This window comes from Pogona vitticeps, chromosome 12 (genome assembly GCF_051106095.1).
Source record: "Pogona vitticeps strain Pit_001003342236 chromosome 12, PviZW2.1, whole genome shotgun sequence".
In the NCBI taxonomy this organism is placed as follows: Eukaryota; Metazoa; Chordata; class Lepidosauria; order Squamata; family Agamidae; genus Pogona; species Pogona vitticeps.
The window spans coordinates 12,491,799-12,510,994 of record NC_135794.1 but is presented as its reverse complement, the minus strand read 5'-3'; the positions used below and the strand labels follow the sequence as shown (position 1 = coordinate 12,510,994).

The window sequence follows — 19,196 nt, the reverse complement described above, 5'->3', positions numbered from 1 at the left end:
TTCAATACTCTCTCTTTCCTTTTTGCTTGTAATATTAATATAATTTATTCCATAATATTTATGCCTCTCATTTCACTTTCATTATATCCCATATAGCAGTGGTCCCCAACCTTTTCTGAACCGCAGACCAATTGGGGGCACGGGTGAGCGGGGTCTGTGGGGGGGGGGTACACCCGTGCACGGGTGAGTGGGGGCAGACATGTGGGTGGGCAGGGGACCCGTGCCAACGCTGGTGGCAGGATACCCATGGGTGGGGGAGGCACCCATGCATGCGTGTGTGCATGTGGGGGCATGCATACATGCAGGGGAGCAGGATATCTGTCTCTGTGGCCCGGTCCTGCCAAGGCTACGACCCAGTACCAGGCCGTGGACAGGAGGTTGGGGTCCTCAGCCATATAGTACCCTTGCAGAACCTTCTCTATCAATAAGTTCCCATCTTTCCATCATTTCTATTTTATCTATTATATTCTTTTGCTGAAAAATATTTGCTTCTCTCCTCTATCTTTTAGCTACAGGAAAAACCATAGCTTTGACTATTCAGACTTTTGTTGGCAAAGTGATGTCTCTGCTTTTTAAGATGCTGTCAAGGTTTGTCATCGCTTTCCTCCCACGAAGCAGGCGTCTTTTAATTTCGTGGCTGCTGTCTCCATCTGCACTGATCATAGAGCCCAAGAAAGTAAAATCTGTCACTGCCTCCATATCTTCCCCTTCTATTTGCCAGGAGGTGATGGGACCAGTGGCCATGATCTTAGTTAGATAGATAAGGTGGTCAGGCACTCCCATTTCTTTAAGGACTTTCCATAGTTTGCTGTGGTCCACACAGTCAAAGGCTTTTGTATAGTCAATGAAGCAGAAGTAGATATTTTTCTAGAACTCTCAGGCTTTCTCCATAATCCAGCGCATGTTAGCAATTTGATTTCTAGTTCCTCTGCCCCTTCGAAATCCAGCTTGTACTTCTGGGAGTTCTCGGTCTACATACTGTTGAAGCCTGCCTTGTAGGATTTGGGGCATAACCTTGCTAGCGTGTGAAATGAGTGCAATTGTACGGTAGTTGGAGCATTCTTTGGCACTGCCCTTCTTTGGGATTGGGATGTAGACTGATCTTTTCTAATCCTCTGGCCACAGCTGCATTTTCCAAACTTGCTGACATATTGAGTGTAGCACCTTAACAGCATCATCCACTGGCCTTGTTGTTAGCTGTGCTTTCTAAGGCCTACTTGACATCACACTCCAGGATATCTGGCTCAAGGTCAGCAACCACACTATCTATGTTGTCCGGAACATTCATATCTTTCTGGTATAATTCCTCTGTGTATTCTTGCCACCTCTTCTTGATGTGCTCTGCTTCTGTGAGGTCTCTTTATCATGTCCATCTTTACATAAAATGTTCCTTTAATATCTACAGTTTTCTTGAACAGATCTCTGGTTTTCCCCTTTCTATTATTTTCCTCTATTTCTTGGCGCTGTTCATTGAAGAAGGCCCTCTTGTCTCTCCTTGCTATTCTTTGGAAGTCTGCATTCAATTTTCTGTAACTTTCCCTATCTCCCTTGCATTTTGTTTCCCTTCTCTGCTATTTGTAAGGGCTCGTTGGACAGCTTCCTTCAAAAGCACTGAAGCCAGCTTCAGTGCTTTTGAAACCCTTTCCGATGTCCGTTTTCGCTCATTTTTAAGTGTCTTACAATGTTTGGAACATGTTTTAAATGGTTGGAATAGTTAGTCCACCTTGTGAAACCTATGCACACTTAGTTTGGCTTTCCCCTGAGTCTTCGTTAATTTTTGGTGATTTTTTGTTTTTTCCCTCATTGAAATCCATTGGACGGACATGTTCCAAACATTGTAAGACACTTAAAAATGAGCAAACACGGACATCATTAAGCGAAATTCCCCCATAGAGAACATCGTTAAATGATGCTGAAAATTCCTCAAAGAAACACATCGCAAAGCGAATACATCATTAAACGAAGCAATCGCTAAGCGAGGCACCACTGTATCTCCTTCTTAACTCAGAGATAAAAATTCAAACATCCTCCCAAGCACAAGTACACAATGGAATATGTCTTCCTGTTGTTTCTTGGGATAGCAGATTGTGCTTTTTCTAGAGGTCCCTGCAGAGAATGATATTTCTCTCCTTTCCTTTATTTCAGAACGTTGGCTGTGACTATGAAATAGACTCTTATGCCATGGAGGATCGGTGTGGCGTATGCCATGGAGATGGATCCACCTGTCAGACAGTAAAGAAGACCTTTGAGGAGACTGAGGGAGTGGGTAAGGCAACTTGCCACATTTGGATGAGGGCTCTAGTTAAATTCATTCTACTCATCTTGAACCCTCTTGCCCCTTTCTCGCTCTGAGAAGTTCGAGATACTTTAGTCTGAAGGACTGAAATTCTCTTTTCTTGAGGAGATGAATCTGTAAAGTAATAGTTCACATTTTTTTAAGCAGGATGCCAGGTCTCATGGATGTTTGCTCTTTGGCTTGTTCACTGTTCCACTGTGAATTATTTTCTTCACAGGAAATGCTAGTTTATTATTTGTCCACCCACACATGTGTACATCTGTACACTGTGGTTTCTGCACATATCTATACTCTTCAGAAGCTTATGGATAGAGTTCTAATGGTAGCCTTACCCACATATCATGTATCAAAGAGCTGTTCTGCAGTTCTGTTTTCTCTTCCAAAGTAACCGCACTTAGGACCATATCTTAGAGTTCAAAGCACTCATATTTTTGGTAGTTTATATTCTTTATTCACATTTCCAAAGTGTTCTAAAAATTGTTGGTATTTTAAAAAAATTACCATTACAATAGACAGTACAGAAGTCTACAGTATAGTACATAGTACATAACTAAGTATAAGAGAACATCACAGAATATATAACAAGTAAATATAATAAAAATAAATTTATACAACATTTCTGTGGTGGAGGGCAACCTGAAAATTGTCTCTCCTACTCACTTTCACAACCAGTACTTGCAAACCCATCCGATTGGTTCAGAACTCCCTCTAGTGTGAGGGCAACTCTGGGTTACCAGTCTAGTTCCTGCCTCTATTTTACACACATCCTATTTGTCTTATATCCAACTTGCTCCTTTTTAGGTTTCCTCTCTTCTTCCTCTTTGTTTTTCTTTTAAAATGCTCTTTTACTACCAACCTCAGCCTTCTTCTGTACCAGCTGTCACCCAAATATTTGCCAAGTCTATGCCTGAGGCCAGAAGGGAGGAGAACAGCCCAGGCTTTTCCAGGGGCTATCAGTGCTGAAAAGAGGAAGCTGTGTTATTATTCCCAACTACTTCAGCCAGGTACGTGGATGAGACCAATGAAGAGTCAGACCTCATTAACACCCAGGAGACACCTGCCATTTTGGCACTGTCAGAATCACTAATTCCTTACAGGCAGCACCCCTTCTTCCAAACATATGCACCTGCTAAGCTCTGAAGAGTACTGAGCATATAAGATACCACAGTCAAGGTGGCAACAGTGGAGGCAGTAGAAGGGGACAGGACATTGAGAACTCCATTCTTCCACCTATTACTGATGGACATTTTCCTGGCTGGGAATTTGTTTCATGGATTAAGCTCCTCATTATTATTTTATTTTATTTTATTTTATTTTATTTATTTATTTATTTATTTATTTATTTATTTATTTATTGTATTTATACCCCGCCTATCAGTCATTTCAACCACTCTAGGCGGCTTACAACATAAAGGATAACTAGTTCAAGAAAAATTTATAACAATTAATTAATTAAATGATTTTGCAAGATGGGAAAAATACAAAATAAATCAAAGAGAAAAAGAATAAAAAGGAAAGAGGACAGGAATTAACTGGAAGGGAAGACCTGCCTATACATCCATGTTTTTAGTTGGTTCTTAAAAGTATCCAGTGAGGGTGCAGCGCAAATCTCCAAAGGTAGATTATTCCAGAGGCGAGGAGCCACCGCCGAGAAGGCCCGGTTTCTAGTTCTTTCCTTCCGGGCCTCCCTCGGCGTCAGGCTCCTCAGCCTCACCTCCTGGCTCGCGCGGGTGACATGGGTAGATCTAGTTGGGAGTAAGCGTTCCGCCAAGTATCGAGGTCCTAAACCGTTTAGGGCTTTATATGTAAGCATTAACACTTTGAAGTCAATGCGGAAATGGATGGGTAGCCAGTGCAGCATGGCCAGAGTAGGAGAGATATGTTGGTATTTTCTCACTCCAGTAAGGAGTCCGGCCACTGCACTCTGCACCACTTGAAGTTTCCGCATCAGCTTCAAAGGAAGCCCCACGTAGAGCGTGTTACAGTAGTCTAATCTAGAAATTAGGAGCGCATGTACTAAGGTAGTGGGTGCCCCCGTGTCTAGATAAGGTCATAGCCGGACATAGAGAGGAAGGTGACCTGTTAAACTCAAAGAAATAAAGATTTTCCAGCAGACACAGGACTCCCTCCCTTTTGATTGACAGGCAACCCACAATTTCTGTCTGCCACTAATTCCTACCAAGACTTCCAGCTTCTGATCAAAGAGAAGAGGTAGATACATGGAACTGGGGATACTCTCACTGAATACACTGTGCCCACAGCTATCTGACGAAGATTTTAAAGAAAATCTCCAATTCTGGCTACCATTTTCTTTCTCAAGCATGGAAATCCACAAATGCAATTTTGAAGAAGAGGGTAGAAAATATTTTCTACAGGGCTCATAACCAACAAAGTGCTCCAAGCAGAGCAGCAATCGCAGAAGGTTTAGCAGGACCTTTCTAACTCTGTCACTGATCTTCTTTTCAATATATTCCTCTGAAGAGGAAGACAAAGATTGTTCCATTTCCTCTCAAAAGCCACCTCATCTTCTACTTGAAACAAACAAACAAAAACAAACAAACCATAAATGCATCCCTCTGATCCCAACTTTCAGGATAAGCCTTCAATAAAGTGGTTTCCCAGGCATCAGATAGGGTGGCAGAAGTTCTTTTCCATGCCAATTCATGGATATCATTAGCCAAGAATGGAGCAAGCTGGCTGCATCGCCGCCGCCACCCTACCATCTGTGAAAAACTACTATGACCTACTGCAATAAGAACTTAACAAACTACAGGTGCCACTAGTGGACATCCTTATCACTTCCTTAGTATTTTCTTCTATTTATTCCAAAGATTAGGAAGACATCTTGAGGATGTCTGAGCCCGTAGACAAATCTCAAACCAGGCAATTGACACAAGAACCTTCCACATCAGTCTTCTCTCATGACATGCCACATGAAAGCAATAACAAGGCAATATATAGGACAAGGCAAGCAATGTATATATAGAGCCAGATTTCGGTTGAATATTAGGAAAAACTTCCTAACTGTTAGAGCAGTACGACAGTGGAACTAGTTGCCTTGGGAGTTGGTGAGTTTTCTAACACTGGAGGCATTCAAGAAAAACTTGGCAGATGTGCTTTGATTGTATTCCTGCATTGATCAGGGGGTTGGACTTGATGGCCTTGTAGGCGTCTTCCAGCTTCACTTTTCTATGATTCTGTGATATAAAATCTGGGAGACCATAGACCAATGAGTACTAAATACTGAATCAAATCATGCTACAAGGTAGATCGCTGCACCCTTCCTCACATCTTCACCTCCTCCCCTCGATACAAAAGAGAAAAGGAATAGCTCAACATACTGCACACCATATGTTATCTTTTTGAAACTGCAGCCAGTTGAGTCTCCTAGGCTTTCAGGAACAAGTTCAGAACAAAGTGTTTTGATGGTTACAGTCAATTTCACAACAAAAGCAACCAAGAATCACCAAAGAATGGCATTTTCCTGCTCCCTCAAGAAAGAGGCAACCCTTCTAATGATTTGGCAGAGTCTTGTCCTTTATAGGTGGAACATGTCCAAGGCACCCAGAACGCTTGAGCACACTTGGACAATGTTGTCATCAACATCACATTCTAGAGATTAATCTTTTCATATCACTGGCCAACAACAAAGTAGTCCAGTTTTTCTCTAGGTTTCAGAGTGCAGGGGTAGAGAAGCTCAATTCTGTTTTGGCAGCATCTCCAGAATGTCTCCTGTATGCCATCTTTCTGATTTCCCTGTTGAGCTAGGGGGTTGGGAGGATTGACATTGATAGTCAAAAGGTATTTTTAATTGCATTCTTTTGGCCTTGGAGGGTCAAAAGAAGGAATCTTTACCCTGGGGGATATAGAAGGACACCCCCCCCCCGAGTAGAAAAGCATTGGAAGTATGCTTGGATGTCCTCTGGGCAATGGCATGCAGCCAGCAATCCTTCACTTTCAGAAGCATTGCACTGCAAACTTGCTGATAAGCAAAGTGACCCAACAATCCTTTTTAGGACCATAAATGATAATGATTTCTATTAATGCAGAGGGCATCTCTTCATCTAAAAAAGAATTCTTAGCTTTACTTCGCTGTGGATAGAAATGTGACATCCTTTGTTTCCAAGATACAGAGGAACTGATTAGCATTGACCAAAAGTCTCTGGGATGTGTTTAGTTGTTGAGAGGACCCACAACTAATATGGAAGTGCCGTTTTTGTTAGACTTCGTATTGTAGTCCACTTAATGGACATTACTGAAGAAACCTTGATGATTGAACTGGCTGTGTGTAAACCACCTATACTTTAAGAAATAAAATAATGAAGCTCTTATAAAATGGGCCGAATCCCATTCATTGTGCTTTATACATGATCATAAACTAACCAGTTCAATTAAGATTGGCAGGTGGAAGAGAGGCTGCAATCCAGATATTGGTTAGTGATCCTATAACTCGAAAGTGCATTAAGAACGTAGGTGATCCAATCCCAAACACTCAGTACAGACCAATTCTATGTCAGATTTATTCAGCCATATGACTTCAATCTATACCTTGCTGTTGGAGGTATAATTTTTAAAAAGCCAACTAGGGAAAGTTTACAACAGTGCTAGATGCAGTTGTGCTTCAAATTGCCCCTCAATCTGAGAACTATGATCAATTTGTAACTTCCATTTTGGAATGTTCTTGTTTCCATTCCAAGAGGATGCTGGACCAACCACATCCCAGATCTGATTCCAGAAACACATGCCCAGTTCTTAGATTATATTTCACACTTTGAAGAAAATCATTTTAGTGAACATACAGTAAAAGCTGGGAGAATTTTGATTTTGAGACTTGCAGAAACGAAAAGAATATGCCAGATAAGTACTATTCTTCATAAATGTTTCTGCAATTATCATTGGCTTCCAAATCAGTTTTTCCATCTTTAAAAAGTTGCTTGCATCTTCTGATGCTATTTCAAATGGATTCTGAAACATTCTTATTTCCTTATTATGCTTCTGGCAATCATTGAATCTGTTCTAGAATTCCACCTGCAATAACTTTGGTGCTTTGCTGTGTCTTTCAGCATTGAATTGTAAATTCCCATCCATCTTAAATTTTAGTTCATTGCAACTTGAAAAGTTTGAAAAGTTAGTTTCACTAACTTGTTTCACAAATATGCTTAGTTCTGCTTCAAAAGTAGTTCTGGGCATTGCTCTTTAAGGAGGATGCCAACAGACTGGAGCAGATTCAGAGGAGGGCAATAAGGATGATCAGGAAACTGGAAATCAAACCCTATGAGGAAAGACTTGAAAGAACTGAGCAAGTTTAGCCTTGAGAAAAGAAGACTGAGGAGAGATATGATACCACTTTTCAAATACTTGAAAGGTAGTCATATAGTGGAGGGGCAGGATCTGTTCTCGGTTAATCCAGAGTGCAAGACACATAATAGTGGGCTCAAGCAGCAGGAAGCCAGATTTAAGCTGAATATCAGGAAAAACTTCATTTGGTTAAGCAATACAACAATGGAACCAGTTACCTGGGGAGGTGATGAGTGCACCAGTGCTGGAGGTATTCCAGAGAAAATTGGTCAACCATCTTTCAGATATACTTTGATTTGGATTCCTGCATTAAGCGAGGAGTTGGACTCAATGGTCTTAAAGGCTCCTTTCAACTCAATTTTTCTATGATTCTATTAAAACTTTTCAATTCAGAATACATGTCAAGTTTTCTTTTTTCCTGGAGCCTTTGATTCATTGTGTTCAGATGCTTTGTAATATCACTTAAGAAGGCCAAATCAATAATTCATCAAGGATTACTTTCTGACCTTTTCCTTTCTCCTTGAGAAAGTCAACAACTTCATGATAAAGACAAAAAAATGTTTGAAGACTTTGCCTCTGCTAAGCGACCTGACTTCTACATGGTACAGTACATTTCCATATTCTGCATCTGTCTCTGAGAGAATATTTTGAAACTGATTATGAGTAAGACATGATACTTGATGTAACTAATGCTGGGTACAGCAATACACACCATAACTTTCCCACTGATTAATGATGTACTAGAATTGCATGGGAAGTGTTCCATTCAATTTCAATATTTCTTCACTGATTCTTGCAACTACGCCAGTTTCATTTCCCCCTATATTTCTTGCCTTATCAGTTGTGATGTTTTTCAATTTATCCCAGCACAGATCTGGATTTTCTACTGATCCACAGACCTTTTAAGAATATGTTTTATGCAATGCTCACAATTCTGTAATTCTGAAGATGGAATCTGTCCCCCTGATAAATAATAGTAGTTGAGCAGGGTCTATAATGTCATTACTCTTCTCTAATGCCAAAGGGGGGGAAATTAAAATTATTTGCTTTCATAATCAGTGACTCTGCAGCTCTTCTCCTAGTTCTTCAGCATACCTGGTGATTGCAGATGCAGATAAACTGACACAACTAACACAAGATTCCTTAGTAGGCCACATTTCCTCCATTATTTTAACCATGCACTTTTAAACAGATTAACCATCAGTGAATGCCCTACCACTCTCAGCAATATATTTAGCAACATGATCACTGACACTCACAATTCAGGCTTGATTTGCTCTAGCACCCAAGTTCAAACTTATTTTTAATATGTTTAGTTATTAGATGGTTTATGGTTCACACCTTATGCCCATTCCTACCTTTTTCCTCTCTCCAAAATTTTTTTGTTTGGTAATGTCCTTATATCACTTGACAGGAAGGACGACTTCTTGCCCACAGCTGACAGGCAGTTCAATTCCCTGAACAGGTTATGTTGATGTTGGGTTAATCCCACCTGGGGCACGAGAGATTCGGATTGAGGAAGTGGCTGAAGCAGAGAATTTTCTTGCCTTGAGAAGTGAAGACCCAGAGAAATACTTCCTGAATGGTGGCTGGACTATCCAGTGGAATGGCAATTACAAGGTGGCTGGAACAACCTTCACATATGAGAGGACTGGAAACTGGGAGAATCTTACTTCCCCAGGGCCCACTGAGGAGCCTGTGTGGATTCAGGTATTTTAAGTAGGGTTGGCATTGTCAGTGGGTCAGGGAGAGCCAATCGAGCAGTCTGCATTCATAATCTGCCTAAACTTATTGGATTTGCTGGTGGAGACATTATTAGTGGAAACAAGGTCTGCTTCAGTACCCTCGCTGTAAAATTGGAATCAGGGTAGCCCGTCTCATAGAGCTCGCGGAATCGTGAGTGGTCGGTCTCACCCCAGGGGCTGGACCCTCATTATCTGCACCTGTGGGGGGGATAGCCATATACGAATACCTCTAGTATGCATGTATATATTTGCATTATATCTCACATTTTTCGTATCTTAGAAAATCAATGTGGCAGTACCGTGACCAAAGTCCTAAGGTACCTTCATTCTAACCACTGACCTTGCTTAGCTCCAACAGCAGAAGTAGTAAAAATCTAATCCTTAATATATTGTTGGACTGCAATTACCATCATTCCTAGCCATCATGGAAGATGATAAGGAATCCTGTTCTAGTCAAACATGTGAAGGACTGCAGTTTGTCTATTCCTGTTCTACAAGGTCATAATGTCTTCTAACCATGTTCTAAAACCTTGATTTAATTAATTAATTGAAAACAAAGTGTAGATTATAACTAGTACTTATTGACATAGTCCATAGGCTATTTCAGGATGATAGTAAATGTCTTAAAGAAATATATTCCTTAATTACATGTGAGGAATGTGTGAGAGTGGATATCTGGCCCCAAATTTAAGTCTGATATTACAGTGTGAAACATTTTGGCTTTACCTTTCTTCCATATAAAAAGTATGATTAATCTTCAATTTTTTTGCAAATGATTAATCTTGTAGCTGTTACCATAATAATAAACTCTTTCCTACTCAATCCAGTTGTAGATTACCAAAAATAGAGACATTTCCAAATTTATACCTATTATTTCTTTAATCTTTTTGAATATCTTTTCCCAAACTTCCTGAATCCTCTCAACATTCCCATCACATGTGGAAATATGTACTGAGGCCTTTCTACTTCTCCAACATAGAGATGCAAAATTCATTAAATTCAATTTAACCGGAGTTAAGTACCATCTCCAGATAACTTTATAACAATTTTCCTTAACTCTTACAGAAATACTCTTCAGTATTAATTTATTCCATACCCTCTTCCAATCCTCAGTATTTATTTCCTCATTTAAATCCAATTGCCAAATGTCTTTGAGGCTTGATTATTATTTTTAAATCTCTATCAGTATGTTATATACTTTGCTTATTATTGCCTTTCTGTTATTATCTTCTATTCTTTCCCTTTGCTCTCTAATTTCTTCAGATTTTGTCAAAGCTCTACAGTTACCATAATTCTTCGCTCATTGTCCAGTCTTCTAATTGGATTATATTAAATCAATAATTTTCTTTTCTTTTCTTAGTATTTTACTTATTTGATTTCTCTTATACATTCTCCTTAACTAATCTTTTAATTTAGTGAGACACTTCTTTTTTATCATCTTTCCTATACTCGTCTCGAGGTTATCCGGAAATTGATCTAATAACTAAATTTGAGTTAATAGGTAAATAGGTGGACTTAAAATCTTGCTTTAGTGGTTCCAATTTTGCATCATATTTTTTAGAAAGGGGTTATCTATATTTGTTATAATCTTATTATCTTCCTTAAAAATTATTTCCATATATTCTTGAGCTTTTTATAACTCCAGTTTACACCCAATTAATTCTTTATCTACTATAATATTAGGAATACTTCTCAATTGGTTTGCTACATAATAATGTTTAGTATTGGGTATATCTAATCCTGCCTCCTTCTGTGGTAAATAACATAAATATTTGTTTATCCCTGGTCTTCTGTTCCCATAACAATATATATTAATCATCCTCTGCCATTTTTTAATTTTATATCTGCCATCTTCATTGGTAGCATCCAAAATAAAAAATTCATTCTAGGTATAGTCTTCATTTTATACAGCACTATCATTCTGAACCAAGAGAGGTTTAACCTTTTATATTCCCTTAATTTATTTTTAATTTGTTGCTTCATTTTGTCAAAATTAACTTTTTATATATCTTGAAGATTTTATGTAATATTTATTATAAAATTTTATGTAATACAGTGGTGCCTCGCTTAGCGATGTTAATTTGTTCCAAAAAAAAACATCGCTATGAGAAACCATCACTAAGCGAAACACCATTTCCCATAGGAATGCATTGAAAACCAGATAATTGCCGTCCTTAAGCAAAAATCGCCATAGGAAACATCGCTAAGCGATACAATGTATCCCCAATTGGAATGCATTGAAGCCTATTCAATGCATTTCAATGGGGGGGGGGAAATTAACCAAAAATTAACGAAGAGTCAGAACGAAGCCAAATTAAGTCTGCACACGTTTTACAACCTGCACTAATGATCCCAAGCATTTAAAACTGTTTCTGACTCTCCGTTAATTTTGGGTGAATTTTTTTCTCCCCCATTGAAATCCATTGAGCCTAAGTTTGACAGCTCAGTGCATTTCAATGGGGGGGGGGGGAATTAACCAAAAATTAACAAAGAGTCAGAACGAAGCCAAATTAAGTCTGCACACATTTTACAACCTGCACTAACGATCCCAAGCATTTAAAACTGTTTCTGGCTCTCCATTAATTTTGGGTGAATTTTTTTCTCCCCCATTGAAATCCATTGAGCCTAAGTTTGACAGCTCAGTGCATTTCAATGGGGGGGGGGAAATTAACCAAAAATTAACGAAGAGTCAGAATGAAGCCAAATTAAGTCTGCACACATTTTACAACCTGCACTAACCATCCCAAGCATTTAAAACTTTACAACTTTAAAATTCAACAACAAATTAATAAAGAATCGGAACAAAGTCAATTTTGGCTAAGAAAGGGTTTATTAAGTGCAATTTAACATCATAACACTGTGCATTTGATTTCAAACATTTTAAACAGTAAACTTAAGCTTTATTACTTTTTTAAAAAAGCAGACATGAGGCAGGAACTTTAAATTCATAAACTTTATAGCATAGAAAATTTTTTTAAACTCAGCAATCACATACAGTACACAACTCTTTGGAAAGTGCATCATGTACAGAAACTCTTCATGAAGTGCACAAGCATAACATTTACATTCAGTACACAACTCTTTGGAAAGTGCATCATGTACAGAAACTCTTCATGAAGTGCACAAGCATAACATTTACATTCAGTGCACAACTCTTTGGAAAGTGCATCATGTACAGAAACTCTTCATGAAGTGCACAAGCATAACATTTACATTCAGTACACAACTCTTTGGAAAGTGCATCATGTACAGAAACTCTTCATGAAGTGTACAAGCATAACATTTACATTCAGTGCACAACTCTTTGGAAAGTGCATCATGTACAGAAACTCTTCATGAAGTGCACAAGCATAACATTTACATACACAACTCTTTGGAAAGTGCATCATGTACAGAAACTTCATGAAGTGCACAAGCATAACATTTACATACAGTACACAACTCTTTGGAAAGTGCATCATGCACAGAAACTCTTCATGAAGTGCACAAACATAAAACATAAATTTTTAACGACAGAAACTTTAAACATTTCAACATTATCAGGCAACTTTAAAGTGAACGAGTGAGGCGGAAGCCTGAAAACCACCCGGACCAGTGTTCCCCACATCGATGCAGCAGTCTTCTAGGGGGATGATGAGGGGGAGGAAGAAGAAGAGATGGTCCAGGTAGAAGGCACCTGGGCAGCACTGGTGGAAGGAACAGGTTCCTCTTCCTGCCTTGGTCTCTTTGTGAGGAACCTCTCCATAGTCAGCTGCCTCTGCTGCCTTTTCAGAATTCCTCTGAAAGGGGACACGATCCTTTCGTCATAGGAATTTGATAGGTTCTGTGCCAGAGACGTGTCCTGGTGGTGCCACTGCGCTACAGTCTGCACAAACTGCCAGCAGTCCAAGAACTGCTTTAGGTCGCTGGTGGACAGCTGTTCTTGCTGTGGCTCTTCTTCTTCTTGCTCCTCCCTCGCTTCTGCCTGAAGATAAACCAGCTCCTGGTCATGGCCCTCTACCAGCTCTGCAATGTCCTCCTCATTGACATTGAGGCCCATGTTCCTTCCAAAGTCCACAATGTCCTGCATCACTGTGGACCAAGTTGCAGGTGCAGAAGGCCCAGGAGCCACACAGCCTGGCCAGAGCGGGCGCCACCAGTTCAAGTTCCTCTGGCTGATGCTGTCCCAGGTGCTGGCGATGATCTTCAGGCAGATGACAATGTCGAACTCATCCCTCCAGAAATCACGAAGGGTGAGGCTGGTGGTATCGGTCACCTCAAAACAGCGCCGGAACAGCTCCATGGTGTACCGCTTTTTGAAGTTCGCGATCACCTGCTAATCCATCGGCTGGAGTAGCGGGGTGGTGTTTGGAGGGAGAAACATGATCCGGATGAAGGAGAACTCCTCCAACAAGTCATCCTCAAGGCCTGGAGGATGGGCAAGAGCGTTGTCCATGAGGAGCAGGGCCTTCAGAGGCAGGTCACAGTCCAACAGGTACCGCTTCACAGCTGGGCCAAAAGCGTGATTGACCCAGTCCACAAAGAGGACCCGTGTGACCCAAGCCTTAGCGTTGGATCGCCACATCACCTTCAGCCGTGCTTTGTCTACCTTGTGCTTCTTAAAAGCACGTGGATTTTCGGAATGGTAGACAAGCAACGGCTTGATCTTCAGGTCCCCACTGGCGTTGGCACAGAAGAGGAGGGTCAGGCACTCCTTCATTGGCTTGTGGCCAGGCAGCTTGCTCTCCTCTTGGGTTAGGAAGGTCCTTTTGGGCATCCGCTTCCAAAACAGGCCGGTCTCATCGCAGTTGGAAGAACTGCTCTGGAAGGTAGCCCTCTGTTGTTACGACCTCAAGGAACTCCACAGCAAAGTCCTCTGCTGCAGTGGTGTCTGAGCTCGCTGCCTCTCCGTGCCTCACCACACTGTGGATGCTGGATCTTGCCTTGAAGTATTCAAACCAGCCTCTGCTGGCCTTGAACTCCTCAGGCTCAGCTGATGTTCCAGGCTGCTGATCCATGGGGTCGGCATACAAGGCCCTGGCCTTCTCACAGATCACAGCCTCAGTAACCGTGTCCCCTGCACGCTGCTTCTCCTCCATCCAGATGACCAGGAGCTTCTCCACCTCCTCCAGGACAGCTGGCTGGTTCCTGGCGATCCTTGTGACACCCTTCGCGGCATCCGTGGCAAGGATCTTCTCACGGTTGGCTACGATGGTGCCATTGGTTGATGCATTGCGGCCGTACTCCCTGGTGATGTCCGCAATGCGTCTCCCTCCATCGTATTTTCGGATGGTATCTTTTTTCATCTCGAGGGTGACCTTCTCCCTGGTCGGCTTGCCAACCTGGGCAGAAGCAGTCTTCTTTGGACCCATGTCCAACGTTGCTACGTTAAAGGGAAAAAACAACAGTCAGTGCTTTACATATGCCTAACCTTCCCACAACTGGCCAAAACTGCCCTGGACAAGCAAGTGGCAGTTTTGGCACACACCCCTACCGCCACCTAAGGGGAAAAAAAACTAAAATCAGACCTACCTCTGGATCTAACAGATCGTCTGAAAAAGCCACCAAAGGCCACAGGACACCACAAGGATGCCTGACCAAAGAAAATTTGAGAAAAATTAGACTTAACACACTGTAACTACACCCCCAGCACAACCAAAGGGGGAAAAAACCACAGGAAATGAAATTCTACCTACCTCTTGATCTAACAGATCGTCTGGAAAAGCCACCAAAGGCCACAGGACACCACAAGAGGATGCCTGACCAAAGAAAATTTGAGAAAAGTTAGACTTACCATAACTACACCCTCCACTATAACCAAAGGTGAAAAAAACCACAGGAAAAGAAATTTTACCTACCTCTCGATCTAACTGATCGTATGGAAAAGCCACCAAAGGCCACAGCACACCACACCACAGAAAGGAATGCCTACAGAAAAAAAATTCAAAATTGGAATCCAAAGTTTGCATTCAGACCCCCTCAACAGAAGCTAATGTACCCCCTGACTTTCCCCTGAAGACTAGAAGTTGTAAAAATTTCAAACACAGCATTTCAGTTGGGCATCCACATTCCTGGTTCAGGCATACAGAAAGCCACAAGAAAAGCAATCCTAGTGAGGGTCTATCAACTTTAAACACAACCCCCCCACACCCACACACCCACCCAGAAGCAGCATGGCAGAGAGGAAAACAATTTCAAACACAGCATTTCAGTTGGGCATCCACATTCCTGGTTCAGGCATACAGAAAGCCATAAGAAAAGCAATCCTAGTGAGGGTCTATCAACTTTAAACACAACCCCCCCACACCCACACACCCACCCAGAAGCAGCATGGCAGAGAGGAAAACAATTTCAAACACAGCATTTCAGTTGGGCATCCACATTCCTGGTTCAGGCATACAGAAAGCCACAAGAAAAGCAATCCTAGTGAGGGTCTATCAACTTTAAACACAACCCCCCCACACCCACACACCCACCCAGAAGCAGCATGGCAGAGAGGAAAACAATTTCAAACACAGCATTTCAGTTGGGCATCCACATTCCTGGTTCAGGCATACAGAAAGCCATAAGAAAAGCAATCCTAGTGAGGGTCTATCAACTTTAAACACAACCCCCCCACACCCACACACCCACCCAGAAGCAGCATGGCAGAGAGGAAAACAATTTCAAACACAGCATTTCAGTTGGGCATCCACATTCCTGGTTCAGGCATACAGAAAGCCACAAGAAAAGCAATCCTAGTGAGGGTCTATCAACTTTAAACACAACCCCCCCACACCCACACACCCACCCAGAAGCAGCATGGCAGAGAGGAAAACAATTTCAAACACAGCATTTCAGTTGGGCATCCACATTCCTGGTTCAGGCATACAGAAAGCCATAAGAAAAGCAATCCTAGTGAGGGTCTATCAACTTTAAACACACACCCCTCACACCCACACACCCACCCAGAAGCAGTATGGCAAAGAGGAAAACAATTTCAAACACAGCATTTCAGTTGGGCATCCACATTCCTGGTTCAGGCATACAGAAAGCCACAAGAAAAGCAATCCTAGTGAGGGTCTATCAACTTTAAACACAACCCCCCCACACACACCCAGAAGCAGCATGGCAGAGAGGAAAACAATTTCAAACACAGCATTTCAGTTGGGCGTCCACATTCCTGGTTCAGGCATACAGAAAGCCACAAGAAAAGCAATTCTAGTGAGGGTCTATCAACTTTAAACACACACCCACACACCCACCCATAAGCAGCATGGCAGAGAAATTTTTTTAAAAAACACACAAATCCCACACAAATGCACAGAAACCCCCAGCAAAAAAGCCCCTTCAATTTTCAAACTGGAAAAACCCACCATAACCAAAGCCAAATCCAGCCAGACCCTAATTCCCCCCGTGGCAGAGAAATTTTTTTTAAAACACACAAATCCCACACAAATGCACAGAAACCCCTAGCAAAAAAAAAAAAAAAACCTGCAATTTTCAAACTGAAAAAACCCAGCATAACCAAAGCCAGAGCCAGCCAGACCCAAATTCCCCCTTGCAAACAACATCTAACTTTAGCAATAAAAACCCACCACCCATCCAGGATAAGAAATGCAAGCTTACCTTCTCTTGCTCCAGAAGTTCTCCAGCACAGGATGCACCCCCAAAACAGACCAAAGTGACAAAGCCAACCTTGGAACGGCACATGGGAGAGTAAACCCAGGACGCATGGGCAAGGGGTTTTATACCTTCCCCGCATAGGCACAATGCATCCTGGGTACAGGCAGTTAGATTTTGAAGGAAAACAATAAATTAGCATTGCCAAACAGCCACTTCTCCCGCTCTTTTTCAAACATCGCTAAGCGAAACAGGGACCATTAAACGGCATCGTTATGCGAATCATGGTCCTGAAATCGCTAAGCGGATTTCCTCCATAGGAAACATCGCTAACCGAGACGGTAAACTTTTCAGAAAAAGCCATCGCTATGCGGATTCATCGTTAAATGAAGCAATCGCTAAGCGAGGCACCACTGTATATTTATTTAATACTCCCATAACTTTTAATTCAAAATTTTCTTAGTTTTTTTCATTTCCTTCACTAGCATTATTTAATACCTTATCGTATTTTTCCGTGTGTAAGACAATATTTTTTCCTAAAATAGTTAGAGTAAAAATTGAGGGTTGTCTTATACACAGAAGTAAGGGGGGAAGGGATCAAAGGGCTGCAGGATCGCAGCCCTTTGATCGTGCAGCCCTTTCATGGCTGCTTTACCCGAAGTAGGAATGGGGTTGGAAAAGTGGGGGTCATCTTATACATCGGGTTGTCTTATACACGGAAAAATACAGTATCCCAGTTTACCTGTAGATCTATTATTTCTCCAAATATTATAAAATTATTTTTGCTCTTTTTTATTGACTTGAATGGGTCTTCTATTGTAAGTTGTGTATCATTAGCAAATAAATTCACTTTAATTTTATGTTTATATCTTCTTCCTTTCCTAACTCAAGGAAAGGGTTTGGAAAATAGAATATTGCTTTCTAGTCTGCATTCTGCAGAATGGGCATGGCAACATTAGTTTCCCTGAGAGTTTAAAGAATTTGTATGCTGCACCATTTTTTAAAGTCCAAAACAACCCTTCAAATATATTGGCACAGAGGGACTACAATCACACCCAAACTGTCTTCTCCCGGTAACCATAGTATTCATCATCTAGAATCCTTGAGCGCTGGGTGATTCTACATGAGGGAAGTTTCTATTGGAATTGGTGTGTAGTGTATGTATCATTCATACTTGCTGAAAAACAGCCCTGAAAATTGCTTTCTGTTTGGGTGAGAAGTGGTTAACTACTGAAAAAAGTCAGCTTCTGGGATTTTCCCGTAGTGTAGTGAATTATAGTGAGCATGAGAGGGTATCCTGTAGACCGGGGGTACCAGGCCATTTGCAAAACCAGGCCGCAGAGACCGATCTCCCCCTCCCCCGCATGTATGCCCCGCCACGGATGTGTGCCCCCCATGCATGCACGAGTGCCCTGCCCACACATGCACACATGGGTGCCCTGCCCACCCACACATATTCCCATATTCGTAAACCATTTTTAAAGAATTAGCACTCAAAGGTTGAAGTCCTATTTGTACAGTTATATTATGAAAGGCTGGTGACATAATCAGTCACAGCAGTTTTTCAGAAATAAAATATTTCTGATCCCCTCCTCCCAGGTCCTAAGACTCCCATGGAATCCCTTTAGTCATAGGAGAAGCTATGAGGAGCTGTAGGACAGGCGAAAGTCTTTAATTTCTGAAAATTTCCAGCACCAGGATGGCTCTACTGATGGTGACAATTTTTTGAAATTAAAGACTTTCTACCACTTCACAGCCTCCAAGGGCTTCTTTACAATTAAAGGGATTATATGAGGATGTAGGGACCTTCAGGGGAGACAGAATTGGAAATGTTTCATTTCTGAAAAATCACCATGCCTAAGGCACATCAGCCTTATACCGTATAGCTCCATAAACAGCATTTTAACCTGTTTAGTTTTGCTTGACAAGGTTTCCCATGAGGACTCTTAAGGTTGCCACTGCTTTTCTTGAAACTGATTGTTTTTAAGCGTGAAGGCCAGAAATACAGTAAGTGCTGTTTTCTCCACCCTGCATGTCCAGGTACTTGTTACAACTGTTCTGCCCAACTGTAGCTGCCATGCAAATATGTGTCAGTTTTATAGAAGCTTTCAGTTTAGTGATTCCAGTTCCAAATGCTGTTCTGGAGACATAGTTCAAGCTGAATTAAAATTTATGTCACTGCTTCAAATATGTGAGGAATTTTCAAAAACAAGATTCTGGATCTAGTCTGTTTGGGCGCTGTCCTTTTGTCTGCTTTGGTTTTAAAAGCATGTTCT

General features: G+C 41.4%; 1 protein-coding gene across 3 annotated transcripts in view; it reads left to right on the top strand.

Annotated features, from left to right (window-relative positions):
- Positions 1 to 19,196, top strand: part of ADAMTS7 (ADAM metallopeptidase with thrombospondin type 1 motif 7) — a 134,365-nt gene that overhangs the window by 39,197 nt on the left and 75,972 nt on the right. For all 3 annotated transcript variants that reach the window (XM_072982307.2, XM_020813218.3, XM_078380867.1), the window contains 2 exons: positions 2,146 to 2,266; positions 9,060 to 9,304. In XM_072982307.2, coding sequence (XP_072838408.2) covers positions 2,146 to 2,266; positions 9,060 to 9,304 — 366 coding nt within the window. The remainder of the gene's footprint in view (positions 1 to 2,145; positions 2,267 to 9,059; positions 9,305 to 19,196) is intronic.